We start from the raw sequence: 21,335 nt of genomic DNA, 5'->3' as shown, positions 1-21,335 counted from the left end.
TAGGCCCCATAGAATGCTCCATCACGGCTGGCCTACGGACTATATCATGCAGACAATACTTAGTGTTCCCATCAAACAATGCACATGTGACCATAATGATTTTTTAATAATAATAAATCAGGTGCATATTGATTTACTGGCTTCCATTATTCATCTGGCATTGATCTACGTGACTTCATTGTACATCTTGTGTTAATCATCAAAACGTATATCACAAGTCATAAATTATATCTTTTTGTTGACAAAGTGATAAATGGCTTTCTTTCAAAGAAGTCAATATCATTAATCCTCTCACCCTTTAAACTAATATTTAATTAACCATGTCATAACCTTATAAAGTTTGTAATAATAATAATGTTCCATCCTGCACCATGTTTTGTAGACTTTAACTCTATTGGAGCCAGGAAAGGGAATTGTGAATTCATGCAGTTGGCATTTAAACTAGAAGAATTCCGATCTTAAAGTTTAATATATTCAGTACTTGTCATAATTTGCAACTCCTCCCCAATTACTTGTTAATATATGATTTCTCCTAATGTCTTTCTCTCCAGCCATGGGTTGGGTAACGTTCCTGCAGCTGTGCGTCTCCTGGTCTCTCCTATGTGGTGAGTATAATGTTTTCTTATCTTTTTAATATTTTGTTAATTCATCACTTTTTAAGAAACGCACTCCATGCAGTATAAATTGATAGTGATGTAGTGGTTATGGTCCCAAGTGTGTCCTGGCACCCATCCAGGGCCGTCTTTAATATCGATTGGACCTTGGGCAAGAATTTACTTGTGCCCCCGGGATCCCGCCTTCCCACACCCTAGCATGCAATCACCCCCTCAACCACAGCACACACAAAAATGTGCAGTATGTGAGTATATATCAGCCAACCCACTGCTTTCACCTACGAAAGCATTGCAAGGCTATTGGGCATGCGTGGCAAAACACTGCCCTGCACCAATCAGCATCTCCTCATAGAGATGCGCTGAATCAATGCATTTCTATGAGGAGTGTTCTGCGTGAATGCCAGTGCTGCACCTTGTGCAACACTGGACTAGGAAGCATCTCTAGTCGCCGTCTGATGAGTGGCCACTAAAGGTGTTCCTAGGCAGTAATGTAAATACTGCCTTTTTCTGAAAGGGAAGTGTTTACCTTAAAAAGCTTGCAAAGACATGCTATAGACACCAGAACTACTACGTTTAGCTGTTGTGGTTCTGGTGACTATAGTGCCCGTTGAATATAGAGAAAAAAATAATCAGTACAAATGTATGAAATTAAATGTATGTATCATTATTCAAAAAATTATTAAAAAAAAAAAAAAACTATGCACATTCCTAGCTTTTAGCACAACTTCTGACACAAACATTTTGTACTTTGCCGATTACTTTGTATATGTATAAAAAAGCTATAATAAGTAATCTGTGAAATACAAAATATTTGTTTCAGAAGTTGTGCTTTTTTTTAATTTTAGAATACTGATACAGCCATTTTATTTCATATATTTGTGCTAATTTCAGTGCTGGTTGGAGGGGACGACGGGCAGTATTACACAATCTTTTTATATATATATATATATATATATATATATATATATATATATATATATATATATATATATATATATTTATTTATTTTTATACATATACAGATTGTGTAATACCGCCCCTCACCCCCTCCAACCAGCACTGAAATTAGCACAAATATATGAAATAAAATGGCTGTATCATTATTCTAAAAATAAAAAAAGCACAACTTCTCACACAAATATTTTGTATTTCACAGATTACTTATTATTTTTTTAAACAATGTGTAGATAGAGATAGTACAATACTAACCCCTCATCCCCTCCCCCCCTTCTCCAACCACCGCTCCCTAATCCTTCCCCATCCAACCACCCAGCCCCGTTACCCCCATAGAACATCCAAGTAATATATCTTCAGTGAATTACTGTAATTTAAATACTTACAGTTCTGAAGGCAGCAGGCTCAGGGATCAGTGCTCTGGGGCCTGGGCTCAGGATTCATGGTATGCGGTGCAGCTCTGCAGTTGGGAGAAACTGGGCTCACCCTAGTGTTGCCGTGACTCCGCCTCCGCGTGACTTCATGGCAACGCGTGCAAGTAAAAGGCAGGGGAGGTCGGGAGTGACGGGAGGAGATCGGGAGGAGGAGCGAGTAAGTCCTTCAACTCCTTTACAAATTGCGGCAATGTCGCTCGCATAGTGAAGGACTCGGGAGGCAAATAAAATGTAGCATATAATTGTGGACAGCGGGGCTCAAGAGGTAGCTGCCATGGGCCCCCCAGGAGCAACTGGGCCCGGGGCAGCTGCCCCTTTTGCCCCGTGTTAAAGACGGCCCTGCACCTATCCCATGGAGCCCTGCAGTGAGGCAAACATAATGTCATAAGCAGGAGTGTCTGGATCTCTGCCAGATGTCTTGGAGACATGAATCGTCGCCCGGCGGCCCCACGATAAAAAGGTCAAACCATTCTAAAATGGGGGGAAACAGGCCGCTCATGACATTGTAAATGCTACAGTGGTTATGGTGCCTGGAATGTTCCTTTAACACCATTAAAGTAATAACCATTGTCTCTCGCTGGAGTCTGTAACTAATTTTAATATTAAACTGTTTAGCTAGAATGATCATCAATTTATATTTATTTTAGCTCCACAATTTGTGTCCAGACTATTATCGCTTGAACTTGCCGTTTTAGTGTATTTAAAAAAAAAAAAAAAAAAGCACACAATAATCAGATGCCGTGTGATATTGGAGAAGATTTATCAAAATCTTTTATTCTAAAAATGATGCAAAATGTAAAAGGGGGGGATTGCCAATGCAATAATGCTATGTGCTTGCTAGTTCCAGCGGTTTCCATGGTGACAGCCCTTCTTTTAGTAATTTACATCACTTTTTATAACAGAACACTTTGATAATCCCCCCCTCCCCCCATGTGTTTTATTCTCTCCATTTGTGTAAGGATGTGTAAAGGGAACATTGTGAATCGTCTTGCCTTTATAATCAAAAAGACCAAATAAAAAAAATCCACAATACCTTGTAGTAGCTATTCCCCCAACAGGCAGATCATACCTGTCATTATCATTCACTTGTAAACAATGTCAATAGTTTACGACTGAACATACAGATTTGAATTTCAGATTTATTGATTAAATGGTGCTTTGTGAATATTCAAAATTCTATACTTTGTGTAGGGTTCGGATAGGAAAATCACTGATCTTAATCCGGACACAGAATTATTTTTTATTTTTTGGGGAGGTGGTAAGGGGGCTCTAAACCAAGCCTCGCTAAAAGGTAAATCCCCACCTGTTATACACCTCCCAAAACATTTCTTTAGCTCGGGATATACCATGTACCCTTACTAGCAGAGCTGTCTTTGTGAGCAGTGCAGTGTTGGCATTCAAATGTAGTTGTATGTTTGTTTCTATGTACTGTTGCAATTTGAAAGCAGTGGTGTAATTGTGTTTAGTGTTTGTATGTAGAGTTGGTGTTTGCTGGGATGTATTCCCATACACTCTGAAACACACATGGACACATACACACAGTGACACATAGACAAATACGCAAACACTGACACACACATACACACATGTAACACATCCATACACAAAGATACACACTTTGACACATAGACAAATATGCAAACACTGGCACACACATACACACGTAACACATGCATACACAAAGATACACACAGTGACACATAGACAAATACGCAAACACTGGCACACACATGTAACACATCCATACACAAAGATACAGACAGTGACACATAGACGAATATGCAAACACTGACACACACACACACATGTAACACATCCATACACAAAGATACACACAGTGGCACATAGACGAATATGCAAACACTGACACACACATACACACATGTAACACATCCATACACAAAGATACACACAGTGGCACATAGACAAATACGGAAACACTGACACACATACACACATGTACACATACATACATACAAAGATCACATTACGCATTTTATCCACCCCCTTGATTCCATAGATTTTTGATGACCGTCAAACCAGCTCTGCCACTGCTGACATTCTCTACATCTAACCATTTAACTACCAATTCCCACCAATATCCTGCTACAAATGCAGTTAAATAACCCCAAAAAATCTCCCAAAGCAACCGTTCATATTCCAAGAAAACTAAAATAAAGGTTAAAACCCCTTCAGCAGCTTACCTTATGCCAGCGCCTGGCTCCCTCTGCGCTGGTTACCTCTCCTCCCCCGCCGACGTCAACTCCCTCTGCCGATGTCAGCGGAGCCGCATGTGCGCGCATCACGCTTTTCAATTTACGCTTTTCAATGCTTTCCTATGGACGCTCTGCACGATGGAGGCATAATATTCCTCCAGCATCGCAGATGCACCAATAGTGGCTGTCCGGAAAGCAGCCACTAGAGGCTGGCTTAACCCCAAATGTAAACATAGCAGTTTCTCTGAAACTATGTTTGCATCTGCAGGGTTAAAACCTGAGGGACCTGGCACCCAGACCACTTCATTGAGCTGAAATGGTCTGGGTGACTATAGTGTCCCTTTAAAGGAACACGATAGGGTCAGGAACACAAACATGTATTCCTGATCCTATAGTGTTAATACCCCAATTTAGGTGGCTCGCCCCCCCTTAGCCTCCTTAAAAAGTAATAAAACTTAGCTTATTGCCAGTGCCTCGAGAGTCTGTTGGCAATGACCTAGCCCCAGATCTGCCATCTTGCTGACATCAGAATGAATGATTTAAGCCAAATCAATGCTTTCCCAAAAGGATTGCCTGAAATCAGAAAGGTGGGGGCGGGACCAAACACCAGCTTGGCCAATCAGCACCTCCTTATAGAGATGAATTGAATCAATGCATCTCTATGAGGAAAGTTCAGTGTCTGCATGCAGAGGGTGGAGACACTGAATGTCAGTCAAACTGTGCAGCATTGACCCAGGAAGCACATCTAGAAGACATCTGAAGAGTGGCCAGTGGAGGTATCCCTAGGCTGTAATGTAAACACTGCATTTTCTCTGACACCACAGTGTTTACAACAAAAAGTCTGAAGGGAGTGATTCTACTCACCAGAACAAATTCAATAAGCTGTAGTTGTTCTGGTGACTGTAGTGTCCCTTTAAGCTGTAGTTGTTCTGGTGACTGCAGTGTCCATTTAAATATACTACATACATACTTCCTGGCAATATGCTGTTGAAAGCAGTATGTTGTGCTTTCAAATTCTAGTGAAGAGGTTGGTAAAATGTCCTTTAATTAGGTCTAGGATTCAATCTGTCAAAATTCCAAGTTTGAAAACTGCAATGGGCGTGATGTTAATCAGACTCTGTAATGTCTCTGAAATTTGCCGGTTGCCGTATTAACCGGTTACTTGCTACGTTAAGCACACATCCCATCTCCTCCAGAACTCAACGCAATAGCCATATTGAGTCAGTCTTGGTGGAAAATAGCTAGCTGGAGGTTTTACAAGTCTCACAATGCCTCTCAAAATACCTACATTTCAAAAATATGTGCCTTTGTGTGCGTTTAGGTTTTAGAGCCTCAATGAGCGAACGTATTTTTGCGAATTTGGGTTTGAAACCATAATTGATGGCTTTCAATATTTTATTTTTAGAACTGTCAAAATTGGATGTAAATGCTTGATGTGCTATATATTAACCAAATCAGGACAAACCTTTGTATTACCCTAATTATGTTTCTATGTTTTTGTAAAAAAAACATTTTTTTTTTAGTTTTTCCTGATGCTTTGTTACGCTCTGTGTGACCTGAAAGCAAGTGTACATAATGCATGTGAATATACTAATATAAATATAGCAAATTGATTGTTAAACTATCGTCTATTATCCACTAAACCTAATTGGCAAGCATAGGTAATCTGAAAAATCTCCATGGATATTCTAATCACAGTTTGGTAGTTTTTAGCCTCCATGATCCAATTTGAAATTCCGTTTGTTACAATTCAAGATTAATAAATAAACCCCTGCACCTCAGTCCATCTATCTCGCATACAGCAGGGAGCTGCCATACTCGGCTTATTACTCGTAGTCTGTTTATTTATTTATTTATTTATTAATTTGAAAATCCCCATTGTGGGGCAGATTCCCAGACTTTGTCCTGGTCACACACAGCTCGGGTCACGATTCTTTGTATGTTATTACATTTCCCTATTAATTAGGCAGTTTTAAAGCATGTCTTTATATAATACAGTAACATTCTAATATATTTAAAATCCTTCTTAAGCAAATCGTGAAATACTAATAGACCTATTGGACTTGTTTTTATTAAAATTAGGAAACATTTTCAGAGATATTGTAGAATACATGATTTATTTCCCAAAGAGTTATTCCACCATTGATTGTCTCTGTATATACTTTACTGGCAGTAAAATACTGGGAGTTCACTGAATGTTGGAGAAAGGATGGAGAGCTGCAGGTAGTGTGTGTTATAGGAGGTGTGGGAGCTGCAGTGAGTGCTGCTCAGGTAGTGTGGGCTATAGGAGGTGTGGGGAGCTGCAGTGAGTATGTTGCTCAGGTAGTGTGGGCTATAGGAATTGTGGGGAGCTGCAGTGAGTGTGCTGCTCAGGTAGTGTGTGTTATAGGAGGTGTGGGGAGCTGTAGTTAATGTTCTGCTCAGGTAGTGTGGGTTATAGGAGGTGTGGGGAGCTGCAGTGAGCGTGCTGCTCAGGTAGTGTGGGTTATAGAAGGTGTGGGGAGCTGCAGAGAGCGTGCTGCTCAGGTAGTGTGGGTTATAGGAGGTGTGGGGAGCTGCAGTGAGTGTGCTGCTCAGGTAGTGTGGGTTATAGGAGGTGTGGGAGCTGCAGTGAGTGTGCTGCTCAGGTAGTGTGTGTTATAGGAGGTGTGGGAGCTGCAGTGAGTGTGCTGCTCAGGTAGTGTGAGTTATAGAAGGTGTGGGGAGCTGCAGTGAGTGTGTTGCTCAGGTAGTGTGGGTTATAGGAGGTGTGGGAGCTGCAGTGAGTGTGCTGCTCAGGTAGTGTGTGTTATAGGAGGTGTGGGGAGCTGCAGTGAGTGTGCTGCTCAGGTAGTGTGGGTTCTAGGAGGTGTGGGGAGCTGCAGTGAGCATGTTGCTCAGGTAGTGTGGGTTATAGGAGGTGTGGGGAGCTGCAGTGAGTGTGCTGCTCAGGTAGTGTGAGTTATAGAAGGTGTGGGGAGCTGCAGTGAGTGTGTTGCTCAGGTAGTGTGGGTTATAGGAGGTGTGGGAGCTGCAGTGAGTGTGCTGCTCAGGTAGTGTGTGTTATAGGAGGTGTGGGGAGCTGCAGTGAGTGTGCTGCTCAGGTAGTGTGGGTTATAGGAGGTGTGGGGAGCTGCAGTGAGCATGTTGCTCAGGTAGTGTGGGTTATAGGAGGTGTGGGAGCTGCAGTGAGTGTGCTGCTCAGGTAGTGTGAGTTATAGAAGGTGTGGGGAGCTGCAGTGAGTGTGTTGCTCAGGTAGTGTGGGTTATAGGAGGTGTGGGAGCTGCAGTGAGTGTGCTGCTCAGGTAGTGTGTGTTATAGGAGGTGTAGGAGCTGCAGTGAGTGTGCTGCTCAGGTAGTGTGTGTTATAGGAGGTGTGGGGAGCTGCAGTGAGTGTGCTGCCCATGTAGTGTGGGTTATAGTAGGTGTGGGGAGCTGCAGTGAGTTGCTGCTCAGGTAGTGTGAGTTATAGAAGGTGTGGGGAGCTGCAGTGAGTGTGTTGCTCAGGTAGTGTGGGTTATAGGAGGTGTGGGAGCTGCAGTGAGTGTGTTGCTCAGGTAGTGTGTGTTATAGGAGGTGTGGGGAGCTGCAGTGAGGGTGCTGCTCAGGTAGTGTGGGTTATAGGAGGTGTGGGGAGCTGCAGAGAGCGTGCTGCTCAGGTAGTGTGGGTTATAGGAGGTGTGGGGAGCTGCAGTGAGCATGTTGCTCAGGTAGTGTGTGTTATAGGAGATGTGGGGACCTGCAGTGAGTGTGCTGCTCAGGTAGTGTGGGTTAAAGGAGGTGTGGGGAGCTGCAGTGAGCATGTTGCTCAGGTAGTGTGTGTTATAGGAGGTGTGGGGAGCTGCAGTGAGTGTGCTGCTCAGGTAGTGTGTGTTATAGGAGGTGTGAGGAGCTGCAGTGAGTTTGCTGCTCAGGTAGTGTGGGTTATAGGAGGTGTGGGGAGCTGCAGTGAGCATGTTGCTCAGGTAGTGTGTGTTATAGGAGGTGTGGGAGCTGCAGTGAGTGTGCTGCTCAGGTAGTGTGGGTTATAGGAGGTGTGGGGAGCTGCAGTGAGCATGTTGCTCAGGTAGTGTGTGTTATAGGAGGTGTGGGGAGCGCCAGTGAGTGTGCTGCTCAGGTAGTGTGGGTTATAGGAGGTGTGGGGAGCTGCAGTGAGCATGTTGCTCAGGTAGTGTGAGTTATAGAAGGTGTGGGGAGCTGCAGTGAGTGTGCTGCTCAGGTAGTGTGAGTTATAGTAGGTGTGGGGAGCTGCAGTGAGTGTGTTGCTCAGGTAGTGTGGGTTATAGGAGGTGTGGGGAGCTGCAGTGAGTGTGCTGCTCAGGTAGTGTGAGTTATAGAAGGTGTGGGGAGCTGCAGTGAGTGTGTTGCTCAGGTAGTGTGGGTTATAGGAGGTGTGGGAGCTGCAGTGAGTGTGCTGCTCAGGTAGTGTGAGTTATAGAAGGTGTGGGGAGCTGCAGTGAGTGTGCTGCTCAGGTAGTGTGAGTTATAGAAGGTGTGGGGAGCTGCAGTGAGCATGCTGCTCAGGTAGTGTGGGTTATAGGAGATGTGGGGACCTCCAGTGAGTGTGCTGCTCAGGTAGTGTGGGTTATAGGAGGTGTGGGGAGCTGCAGTGAGCATGTTGCTCAGGTAGTGTGTGTTATAGGAGGTGTGGGAGCTGCAGTGAGTGTGCTGCTCAGGTAGTGTGGGTTATAGGAGGTGTGGGGAGCTGCAGTGAGCATGTTGCTCAGGTAGTGTGTGTTATAGGAGGTGTGGGGAGCTGCAGTGAGTGTGCTGCTCAGGTAGTGTGGGTTATAGGAGGTGTGGGGAGCTGCAGTGAGCATGTTGCTCAGGTAGTGTGTGTTATAGGAGGTGTGGGGAGCTGCAGTGAGTGTGCTGCTCAGGTAGTGTGGGTTATAGGAGGTGTGGGGAGCTGCAGTGAGCATGTTGCTCAGGTAGTGTGGGTTATAGGAGGTGTGGGAGCTGCAGTGAGTGTGCTGCTCATGTAGTGTGGGTTATAGGAGGTGTGGGGAGCTGCAGTGAGTGTGTTGCTCAGGTAGTGTGTGTTATAGGAGGTGTGGGAGCTGCAGTGAGTGTGCTGCTCATGTAGTGTGGGTTATAGGAGGTGTGGGGAGCTGCAGTGAGCATGTTGCTCAGGTAGTGTGTGTTATAGGAGGTGTGGGAGCTGCAGTGAGTGTGCTGCTCAGGTAGTGTGAGTTATAGTAGGTGTGGGGAGCTGCAGTGAGTGTGCTGCTCAGGTAGTGTGAGTTATAGAAGGTGTGGGGAGCTGCAGTGAGTGTGTTGCTCAGGTAGTGTGGGTTATAGGAGGTGTGGGAGCTGCAGTGAGTGTGTTGCTCAGGTAGTGTGTGTTATAGAAGGTGTGGGGAGCTGCAGTGAGTGTGTTGCTCAGGTAGTGTGGGTTATAGGAGATGTGGGAGCTGCAGTGAGTGTGCTGCTCAGGTAGTGTGAGTTATAGAAGGTGTGGGGAGCTGCAGTGAGTGTGTTGCTCAGGTAGTGTGGGTTATAGGAGGTGTGGGAGCTGCAGTGAGTGTGCTGCTCAGGTAGTGTGAGTTATAGAAGGTGTGGGGAGCTGCAGTGAGTGTGCTGCCCAGGTAGTGTGAGTTATAGTAGGTGTGGGGAGCTGCAGTGAGTGTGTTGCTCAGGTAGTGTGGGTTATAGGAGGTGTGGGAGCTGCAGTGAGTGTGCTGCTCAGGTAGTGTGAGTTATAGAAGGTGTGGGGAGCTGCAGTGAGTGTGCTGCTCAGGTAGTGTGAGTTATAGAAGGTGTGGGGAGCTGCAGTGAGTGTGTTGCTCAGGTAGTGTGGGTTATAGGAGGTGTGGGAGCTGCAGTGAGTGTGTTGCTCAGGTAGTGTGTGTTATAGAAGGTGTGGGGAGCTGCAGTGAGTGTGCTGCTCAGGTAGTGTGAATTAAAGGAGGTGTGGGGAGCTGCAGTGAGCATGCTGCTCAGGTAGTGTTGGTTATAGGAGATGTGGGGACCTGCAGTGAGTGTGCTGCTCAGGTAGTGTGAGTTATAGAAGGTGTGGGGAGCTGCAGTGAGTGTGCTGCTCAGGTAGTGTGAGTTATAGGAGGTTTGGGGAGCTGCAGTGAGCATGCTGCTCAGGTAGTGTGGGTTATAGGAGGTGTGAGGAGCTGCAGTGAGTGTGCTGCTCAGGTAGTGTGGGTTACAGGAGGTGTGAGGATCTGCAGTGAGTGTGCTGCTCAGGTAGTGTGAGTTATGGGAGGTGTGGGGATCGGTAGTGAGTGTGGTGCTCAGGTAGTGTGAGTTATAGGAGGTGTGGAGAGCTGCAGTGAGCATGTTTCTCAGGTAGTGTGGGTTATAGAAGGTGTGTGGATCTTAGGTGAGCATGCTGCTCAGGTAGTGTTGGTTATAGAAGGTGTGTGGAGCTGCAGTGAGTGTGCTGCTCAGGTAATGTGGGTTATAGGAGGTGTGGGGAGCTGCAGTGAGTGTGCTGCTCAGGTAGTGTGGGTAATAGAAGGTGTGGAGAGCTGCAGTGAGCGTGCTGCTCAAGAAGAGTGGGTTATCGGAGCTGTGGGGAGCTGCAGTGAGCATGCTGCTCAGGTAGTGTGGGTAATAGGAGGTGTGGGGAGCTGCAGTGAGCGTGCTGCCCACGTAGTGTGAGTTATAGGAGGCGTTGAGAGCTGCAGTCAATGTGCTGCTCAGGTAGTGTGGGTTATAGGAGGTATGGGATGCTGAAGTGAGTGTGCTGCTCAGGTAGTGTGGGTAATATAAGGTGTGGGGAGCTGCAGTGAGTGTGTTGCTCAGGTAGTGTGGGTTAAAGGAGGCGTGGAGAGCTGCAGTGAGCATGCTGCTCAGGTAGTGTAGGTTATAGGAGGTATGGGGTGCTGCAGTGAGTGTGCTGCTCAGGTAGTGTGGGTTATAGGACGTGTGGAGAGCTGCAGTTGGTGTGCTGCTCAGGTAGTGTGGGTAATAGAAGATGAGGGGAGCTGCAGTGGACATGCTGCTCAGGTACTGTTTGTTATAGGAGAGCTGCAGTGAGCATGTTTCTAAAGTAATGTGGGTTATAGGAGGTGTGGGGAGCTGCAGTGACCATGCTGCTTAGGTACTGTTTGTTATAGGAAGTGTGGAGAGCTGCAGTGAGCATGTTTCTCAGGTAGTTTGGGTTATAGGAGGTGTGGGGAGCTGCAGTGAGCATGCTGCTCAGGTAGTGTGGGTTATAGGAGGTGTGGGGATCTTAGGTGAGCATGCTGCTCAGGTAGTGTGGGTTATAGAAGGTGTGGGGATCTACATTGAGTGTGCTGCTCAGGTAGTGTGAGTTATAGGAGGTGTTGCGATCAGCAGTGGGTGTGCTACTCAGGTAGTGTGTGTTATAGGAGGTGTGAGGAGCTGCAGTGAGCGTGTTGCTCAGGTAGTGTGGGTTATAGGAGGTGTGGGGAGCTGCAGTGGGTGTGCTGCTCAGGTAGTGTGGGCTAGAGGAGGTATGAGGAGCTTCAGTGAGCATGCACCTCAGGTAGTGTGGGTTATAAATAACATGCTGAAAAGCAGGCAGAATAATTGCTGTAGCATCCCAGGAACTTGAGCCAGAAACATTTGAGTATATTAATTACAAATCCTTAAAGCATAACATTTTTTTCCCCCTCCTGCTTTAATTTCAGGACTCTGCACCGCAGGACCACAGGGCACGGAATTCGTTACCGCATTTATGCAGAACTATCAGACTACTTACAGCGTGGCCAACTTTCAGCTGATAATTACTGGGTATTCTGCTTCCACCACGGTCACAATAAAGATGAACAGTTTCCAAAAAGTTGTCAATGTGGAAGAACGTTCCACTATCACAGTTCAAATCCCTGCCAATGCAGAACTACCAGGAACCAGTAAGACCAACAATGTGGTCTATATCCAGGCTAACAAGGACATCTCAGTGTTGACACTAAATGATAAATATCAAAGTTCTGATACTAGCGTTATTTTTCCTATAAGTGACCTTGGAACAGATTACTACATTGTTACTCCTCTGGGAGGTCCTCCTGATGGTCTCAAAGAATTTGCTGTAATCAGTGCTGGAACTCCTACTACTGTGGACATTTACCTCAAAGGTTCTGTGACCTATGATAGAAAAGTGTATGCAGCCGGAAGCAAGCTTACGGTTACACTTGAAGCTTATAGTGTTCTTCAACTTCTTAGCCGTGATGATCTTTCTGGAAGCCGGGTGGTATCTCAGAAACCAGTGGCTGTTCTCAGTGGTCACACATGTACATGGCAAAATACCAAGTGCAACCATGTATATGAACATCTTCTTCCAGTTCCAAGCTGGGGAACCACTTTCATTGTACCACCTGTTTACTTTCAAACAAAGTCTGATATTGCCGTTGTGATAGCTTCTAAGGTCACAAAGATTGATTATCAAATTGCTTCAGAAAAATTCTCTACTAACTTAGCTGAAGGACAAGTTATTCGTTTAGATATCCCTCCAAAAACACCTCTCTACATAACTGCAAGTGCAGGAATTCAGGTTATTTATTATCTAACAGGCTGGCAAGACCGAACTGGAATCCAGTATGATCCTACGCTGATCAGCATCCCTTCAGTTGACAATTATTGCTCTTCCTACTACATTTTTGGTCAACAAGATTTTGATAACTATGGAACAGTAGTTGCAAAAACTGCAGATGTTGCTAAATTGACAGCCAACAAAGTCTCCCTTACTGATCTGACATGGACAAATATTCTTGGCACTGAATACTCGTGGACAACAAAAAAATTAGCCAGGACATTTGGTTTTCTTTTTATGGAGAACCCTTCTTCACCTTTTCTTCTTCTGTCATATGGTATCACCAAACTGAATACTTATGGATCACCAGCGATATGCATTGGTGGTAAGTGCAATGAAAGTTTAATATTCTTTCTAAATGTGCTGTTTGTGTGTGAGAAACTTTGCTATAACAAGCTACCTCAGTGAAAAAGATATACTTTTTGTCTCTGCCTCCTCTTTAACCTTTTCTGTTTTATCTCTCTCTCTCTTGCCCCACTCTCTCCTTTTAACCTCATTTAACCTCCTTTAACCTCCTTTTAACCATTATATTTTATATTTTGCATAAATAATAAGCATTGATATTTTTTATTTTCCTTCTTCTACAGCTAGCTCAGGTCCATCCTGCAGCACTGTAAAATGCCGAGCAAAAGAGAAGTGCAAGATGGACAATGGAAAACCAGTATGCATTCCAGAATATGAAACCTACTGCCATGCAGTCGGTGACCCCCATTACCGTACCTTTGATGGTCGCTTCTATGACTTCCAGGGCACCTGCAGCTACACCATCGCCAAGAATTGTGGTAGTGACAATAGCCTAAAATCTTTCAACGTTGTGGCCAAGAATGAGAACAGAGGAAGCACACGAGTTGCATATGTTAGCTATGTCACTGTTGAAGTGTATGGCTTTAGTATATCCTTAGTGAGATACGAAAATGGATTTGTCAGGGTAGGTATCCATGGTTCTCTTTTTTAGTTATAGATTGAAAACTCTATCATTGAGGTTTCCTTTTTCACCAAATGTATTCTTCATATAAAGTGGGGGCATGAAGGGCTGGTGCTGTGCTAAAAAATCTTAAGAAGAATTATGGTTTTAAAAAAAATCGCTTAGATAGATCTATGGATGTAACCTGTAATTATAGGTACTGTACTAAACAAATTGGATCTGAATATATATTGGCACAGTTGTAAATATAACATAACCAGGTCCTTATGCTCTGTGCTTAGAAACTGGTTGATGTATTTGTTTCCTCTCTACAGGTAAACAACCAACGTCAGCGTCTCCCAATGAGTCTTAATGATGGCCAGGTCCGCCTTTATCAGTCTGGGGGATCTGTGGTGATTGAAACAGATTTCACACTGAAAGTCTACTATGATTGGAACTCCATCTTAAAAGTGTACCTCTCCAGCAGCTACTTCGGAAGTGTTTGTGGACTGTGCGGTAATTTCAATGGAAATCCTGGTGATGACTTGACAACACCTGAAGGTACTATAGCACCTAATTTAGTGGATTTTGGTAAGAGCTGGAAAGTGGAAGATGGAGACAGATTTTGTTGGCACAATTGTAATGGAGAGTGCAAGACCTGCCCTCTGGAGACACAAAAAAAATATGAGGGTGAAGGCAACTGTGGACTTATCAACAAGGCAGATGGACCCTTCCGTCAGTGTCATGCAGTCCTTGATCCCAAAAACTACCTGGACAACTGTGTATATGACTTGTGTATGAATGGAGGGTCCAAACAGATTTTATGCCAGAGCCTAAAAACCTATGCTGAAGCTTGTCAGAAAAACAACGTTCAAATTGCAGAATGGAGATCACTGTCTGGATGCCGTAAGTAGCCCTCCTTGTCTCTTTTGTGGATTTGCATGTGTGTTTTTTGATCACGTGAGAACATTTTACACTATATCAGCATCCCTTCAGTTGACAATTATTGTCTATGGAATTATAACCATTTTTTATTTCTTACTATAGAGTGAATAGTTATCGGAGATGATTAACTGGTTTCCCATTTTATATATATGAACTTTTGTGATATGTCCATATGAATGACAATGTTGCATAAAGCAAGCATAACATCTCTCCTGATCTAAATTTCACTAGCCGCATAGCCCAACATTGTCCTCATGACAGGATTTAGGTTCTTGGTGGTGATATTGACAAAATATTGGTGGCCCGATGACTTGATTTGGAACTACTTAATAAAGCACAGCATGTACAGAGAAGGAGCACACTCACACACTGATTTTAACAGCCATACCTTTTCTTGAGCAACAAGGGGATTTGTATTTTTTTTAAATCTGGTATTACTAAATGGACTATGACAGTGCGTTTTCAAAGAAGTTAGTATCCTCCATAGACCTCTTTTCTCTATATACGGTAATTACAGTAAATTAGATTACTGTGTGAAAATATTCACTGGGAAAAATGGTTAAAAAAAAAAAAAATTAAAGTCAACACAGAATTGCTTTTATTTTATTTTTAAATGTGTTTGATTACACAGCCACCATTTGAAGAGTATTATGGTATTGACTGGGAACCTTGTCTATTTTCTCTCCTCTTTTTCCAGCACTGCAATGCCCAGCAAACAGTCAGTACAAGCTCTGTGGTGGAGCTTGCCCTAAAACCTGCAATGACGATGCTACACCAACTAAATGCTCTGATACCTGTGTGGAAACATGTGAGTGTAAGGAAGGATACGTGTTGGATGAAGGTAAATGTATTTCAAGTGTCAGCTGTGGCTGCATTTTTGAGGGTAAACTTTATGCAGCCAATGAAAAGTTCTGGGGAGACAAAAAGTGTGAGAAGCAATGTGTCTGTAACCCTAGCACCAGAAAAGTTGAATGCAAGGCAACAAAATGTAAGTCTTCTGAGAAGTGCAATGTAGTCAATGGCATTCAGAACTGCTACCCTTTGACCTATGGCAGTTGCTCAGCCTCTGGAGATCCCCATTATATCACGTTTGATGGAACGAGGTATGATTTCCAGGGAACATGCATCTATCAGTTTGTGGGAGTTTGCAAGAAGTCAGATGATCTGGTGGACTTCAGTGTCAATGTCCAGAATGACAACAGAGGAAGCAAAGTTGTGTCTTACGTCACTGCCGTGCAGGTGAATATTTGTGACTTTGACATTGTCATCGACAGACGGTACAAGGACAAGATTCTGGTAAGTTCTCAAATTATTCACATTTTAATGTTTTTTTGTTAAATCTTGATTTAACTTGATTTAATATACTTAATAGTAATACAATTATTTTTCATTTTAAATGAATATAAGCAATAGGAATTCATGCAGCTGAAACATATATATTTTTTTTAAATCAATGTTACCTACTTGTTCACTATTCTTGGCCTCTAATATTACATTATTTTCATGAAGAAAAAAAAATCCATGTATCATTTGTATGGTGTGTGTGTATGTGTGTGTGTGTGTGTTAGAATTTGCATTGCCAGCTTGAAAATGAAGAATTTAAACCTCAAACCTGCACTGACTGACTGATTCTCTCTCTCTCTCTCTCTCTCTTTTTCCAGCTAAATGGAGTGTTAACAAACCTCCCATATATAGTTGATAATGGCAAACTGTCCATCTATAAAGAGGGCTTCCACGGCATTGTCCAGACAAGCTTTGGGCTGAGAATCTCATTCAATTGGGAAAGTCATATTGCTGTAAAGGTTCCTAGCACGTACGCTGGGGCACTCTGTGGTCTTTGTGGCAATTTTGATGGTAATGCAAATAATGACTTAACAATGAAGAATAATCAAATTACGAATAAGCCTTTACTTTTTGGCAATAGCTGGAAAGTAAAAAATGTTCCTGGGTGTTATGAAGAAGACAAAGGAGACTGCTCCAAACTTGCAGAATTAGAACTACGTCACACCAACAATAAAGAAGGGTGTGGTATACTTAAAGACAGAAGTGGACCTTTCCGTGAATGCCAAGCTAAGGTAGACCCTCAAGGCTACTTCAAGAGTTGTGTATATGATGCTTGCTTTTATGAAGGTCGTCAGGATGTTCTGTGCAAAATCATAGCCAGCTATGCCACAGCCTGTCAACAAGCCGGGGCTGTCATATATCCATGGAGATCTGCCAAGTTCTGCAGTAAGTAGATTTAGAAAATATAGCTTTATTTAAAAGGCAGATGGTGAAGCAATATACTATATATTGAAATACCTTATGTGTGGCTAAAATTAATTTTCTCTGCTTCTTTGTCATTTTGCTACCAGGTCCCGTCTGCCCTAAGAACAGTCACTATGACACTTGTGCTTCAGGGTGCAGTCCAACCTGTCTCACCCTTGCTCCTCCATTGGGATGTAACCCTACATGCTCGGAAGGCTGCGTCTGTGATGATGGCTTTATACTGAGTGGTGGAGACTGTGTCCCGATCGCTCAGTGTGGATGCAATTATAACAACAGATACTATAAATCTGGTGAAATCTTTTACCCCAATGGATTGTGCAATCAGCAGTGTACCTGTACTGCTAGTGGTGTAGTAGATTGCAAGGCGTTCTCTTGTGGTGCCAATGAGGAATGCAAAGTGGTTGATGGAGTCCAGAAATGCCAACCTATAGGATCAGCCCAATGTTCTGCAGCTGGTGACCCTCATTATGTGTCTTTTGATGGTCTTTACTTTGATTTCCAAGGCACCTGCACCTATACACTGTCCAAGACTGTCACAAGCAATGCCAATCTGGTTCCCTTTGCAATTAATGTGAAAAATGAGAAGTGGGGTGATGGACGAGTGGCAGTTACCAAACTGGTGGCTTTTGAGGTCTATGGCTACAACCTTGTTCTACTCTATGATAACCGTGGCAGAGTGCTGGTAAGAAGATCTTAAATTCATTTCAAGTCATTTCAATAGGAGCAAATTAATGTGTTAAATAGCTAGTATGGAAGTTTACAAAAACATATGCAAGTATTTCAACCTTTGTACAGGTTACTTATACATATATGTGATGTTTTACCAATGTATAATGTGTGTATATATTTCTTACATAGGTCGATGGAGTGCTCAATAACCTACCATTAACCTTGGAAGGTGGCAAGATCCGAGTTTTCCAACATGGTCTGAGAGCCATCATTGAAACAGATTTTGGTGTCCAAGTTAGCTATGATCTAGTTTATCATGTAATTGTCACTGTTCCAGGAAACTACAAAGGACAATTGGGAGGTCTGTGTGGAAATTACAATGGTGATCGAAGAGACGAGTTCCAACAACCTGATAAGGCATTGGCTCCTGATGCCACCTCTTTTGGGGCCACCTGGAAAGTTCAGATCCCTGGTGTTAATTGTGACCATGGCTGTGGAGCAGCTGGAAATCCATGCCCCGTCTGTGATAGCAGGAAAAAGGAAATCTTCCAAACCGATAACTATTGTGGCTTCCTAAAAAAACCTGATGGTCCACTGAGTGCTTGTTATGGAACTGTTAATCCTGATAACTATTTCAACAGCTGCCTCTTTGACCTGTGTGCTGGCCAGGGAGATAGCAAAATTTTATGCCACAGTATTCAGAGTTATGTTGCCGCCTGTCAAGCAGCTGGGGTCACTGTCCAACCATGGAGAACTGACGCCTTCTGTCGTAAGTCTTGTTATTCTAAATCTTTTAATGAAAAGCTTAAGTTATATCTCTAGAATCTGATATATTTTTATCTAGTCATGTCCACAATTGAATATTTTTCGCAAAACTTTTAAAGTTATTTTTTCAAAATCTTAAAATATAAAATATATATATATATATATAATTCATTTCCATTTTTATTTTTTTAAATATCAAATCATTAAAGTTTTATTCAGCAATATTTAATTATGATTTGATAGCGTATATTACACGTATTATTTATTATTACAGCACATGGTGTGCATCCTTGTAATGACCAAATTTGTTTTACCTTTCAATTCTGATAAAATGTCTCTTCGTGTTCCCAAATTAGCTCTGACATGCCCAGCAAACAGCAAGTACAAGGTTTGCGCCGATGTCTGCTCTATTACATGTGCCGGCATCACTGACCCTGCCAAGTGCCCAGAAACCTGTGCCGAGGGCTGTGAGTGCAATGATGGATTCTTTTTCGATGGGCAAGGTTGTGTGTCTATGGACAAGTGTGGCTGCTTCGAAAACGGCAAATACTATCAGGTGTGCATGTCTGTGTACCTAATGTGCATAATAGGTGGTGGACCTTTTTATATTCATGTTTGCATTTTGCACATATTATAGTATTCCATTAAAATATAGATTTTATTTCTGTAGCCCAATGAAGAGGTGCTATCCAATGACTGCAAAGAGATCTGCTCCTGTAGTCCAGTAGGTGGTCTGGACTGCAAGCAAACTGGCTGTGCAGCTGATGAAACATGCCAGATTAAAGATGGAAATGTTAAATGTATCAACAAAGGTAAGCTGGAATAAGTAAATGCATCAACGAAGAATAGTTTACCATGAACTTTAAAATGCATGACATTTGTTTGGCTTGGTGGCATACCCTTCAACTTTAAGATAAGGGCAGCATTATTCTTCTTGTATAATCTGTTAATATAACTATAATCAGACAATATCATCTTAGAACAGAGGCGTAACTAGAAACTACGGGGCCCCGGTGCGAAAATTGACCTGCCCCTCCCCCTACATCTTGCCACCTCCAGTCCCCCCATGTGTCACAAGCACGTACCTCAACCCCTCCATGTGTCTCATTCACACCCAGCAGGGTTAGTGTGGAGTGGTTGGGGGGGTTGAGCATGACAGTATTGAAAGGTTAATGAGATTGAGTGAGTGTGGCTCAGTGATGGAGAAAGAGCGTGACAGGATGGGGTAGGGGTGAGTGCTAAAGAAGGTGAGTGTAATAGGGTCAATATGGCAGAGCGATGGGTGGGAGTATGGCATTGGTTAATGGGGGATTGGAGGAGTAATTGTAAGTGTGGCAGGGTGAAGGAGGTGAGTGTGTGGTGGGGTGACAGTTACACAGACACACAGGTGCATATACTGACAGACATGCAGATATACAAACACACAGATACATACACGGACACACATGCTGATACAAACACACATACACACATGCAAATGCAGACACACAAAATCATACACAGATTCACAGACACATAGACACACATGCAGATACACACACACAGACTACACATTTTGAGATACACAAAATGACACTCCTATAGATACAAACACTGACACAAATACAGACACACACTGACACACATGCAGATACAAACACTTAAGGATAAATATTCAAATACACAGAATTACACTCATACAGATACATAGATATGCATGCAGACAAACAAATACACATAGAAAGACACACATACATACATACATAAATGGACACACATACACAAACACACACACACACATACATACATACATATATATATATACATACATACATACATACATACATGGACACACATACACAAACACACACATGCAAAATGGTTTAGTCACCCTCCCGTTTCCTAACTTTTTAGGTGCAGGAGGGTGACTTCCATGGGGTCTATCGGCTCAGGCTGATGGGAGTCAGATCTCCTACTCTGACTCCCTCCTCACCTCCTCTTCCTCGCCAGCCGTGCTCTGTGTAAGCTGGGAGGTGTGAACAGGGCAGTCACTTCCTCCCAGATCTGAACTTATCACAGGGGGCCTGGTTGCTGCAGCGCAGACCGGGCCCTCTAAAAATACTTTGCCATCGGGTGGCCCTGAGATCATGGCGGTACTACTGCACATGCTGGGTCCGCAACATGGCCGGTGGGCATCTTGGTCACAGGTGTCCACAGGGTGGCCGGGCTCCCTGAGGTGACTGACCTGGTCTCAGCTACGACCCTTGCGACCACGGTAGTCCTGCTACGGTCTTGGAATGTATGTCTTGTGCTTCACTTTTTCAAATAAACTTTGTTTTCATGTTTACACAAATTTTTCATTATTTAACTTTATTTTGTGTTGCACTAATAATAATGATACAATGTTTTTAGATCCATGCAAATCTGTAACATGTAGAGTCAAGGAAACGTGCAAGATTCAAGATGGAAACCCAGTCTGTGTACCCAACTATATTGGCACATGTTGGGGATGGGGTGACCCCCATTATCACACATTCGACGGTTATAACTATGACTTCCAGGGTACCTGTACGTATGTCTTGTCCAAGTACATTGGGAATGATCCCACTCTTGTGCCATTTACAATCGAGGAGAAGAATGATAACCGGGGAAGCCAAGCTGTGTCTTTTGTCAGAACGGTTTCTATTTACACATATGGATATAAGGTTTCAATCCTGAAGGGTGAATCTGGTAAAGTCAGGGTAAGTTGAAACTGATTCTGTTTTAATGTATGGAGATCTCTGATATAATGGTATGGTTGGTTGTAGAAATGTTAAAAACCCATGCTAGAGGACTTCAGTAAAACATGACATTTGGCAATAAATGAAGACTAAAACCTTGGAAATGTATTAAATTGGGAAAGACAAGGATTTATTCCAGGTACCCTGGAAAACAAACTATCAAAGGGGTGAGTACATATTTTAGTTAGAAACATCCTGAAATAGGTTTTTGACCAACCCTACACTTTATACCTTAAATGTAACTGCTCTCTTGGGAAGTCATCTTATAGTCTTATAGTTGGTATACATCTCAAAGGAACCAAAAATATATTGAATAAA

At 43.2% G+C, this 21,335-nt stretch overlaps 1 protein-coding gene across 1 annotated transcript in view; it reads left to right on the top strand.

Moving 5' to 3' along the window:
- Positions 1–550: 550 nt before the first annotated feature.
- The window catches only part of LOC134577470 (IgGFc-binding protein-like), a 31,809-nt gene continuing 11,024 nt past the window's right edge, over positions 551–21,335 (top strand). Inside the window, exons 1-11 of the mRNA XM_063436231.1 lie at positions 551–605; positions 11,809–13,032; positions 13,295–13,635; positions 13,947–14,517; positions 15,254–15,852; positions 16,218–16,785; positions 16,911–17,506; positions 17,683–18,262; positions 18,615–18,814; positions 18,929–19,070; positions 20,650–20,978. Coding sequence (XP_063292301.1) covers positions 554–605; positions 11,809–13,032; positions 13,295–13,635; positions 13,947–14,517; positions 15,254–15,852; positions 16,218–16,785; positions 16,911–17,506; positions 17,683–18,262; positions 18,615–18,814; positions 18,929–19,070; positions 20,650–20,978 — 5,202 coding nt within the window. The 5' untranslated portion in view covers positions 551–553. The remainder of the gene's footprint in view (positions 606–11,808; positions 13,033–13,294; positions 13,636–13,946; positions 14,518–15,253; positions 15,853–16,217; positions 16,786–16,910; positions 17,507–17,682; positions 18,263–18,614; positions 18,815–18,928; positions 19,071–20,649; positions 20,979–21,335) is intronic.

Source organism: Pelobates fuscus, chromosome 11, assembly GCF_036172605.1.
Source record: "Pelobates fuscus isolate aPelFus1 chromosome 11, aPelFus1.pri, whole genome shotgun sequence".
Lineage (NCBI taxonomy): Eukaryota > Metazoa > Chordata > Amphibia > Anura > Pelobatidae > Pelobates > Pelobates fuscus.
Note: the sequence above shows the minus strand (reverse complement) of the source record. Positions and strands in the feature narration are given on the sequence as shown.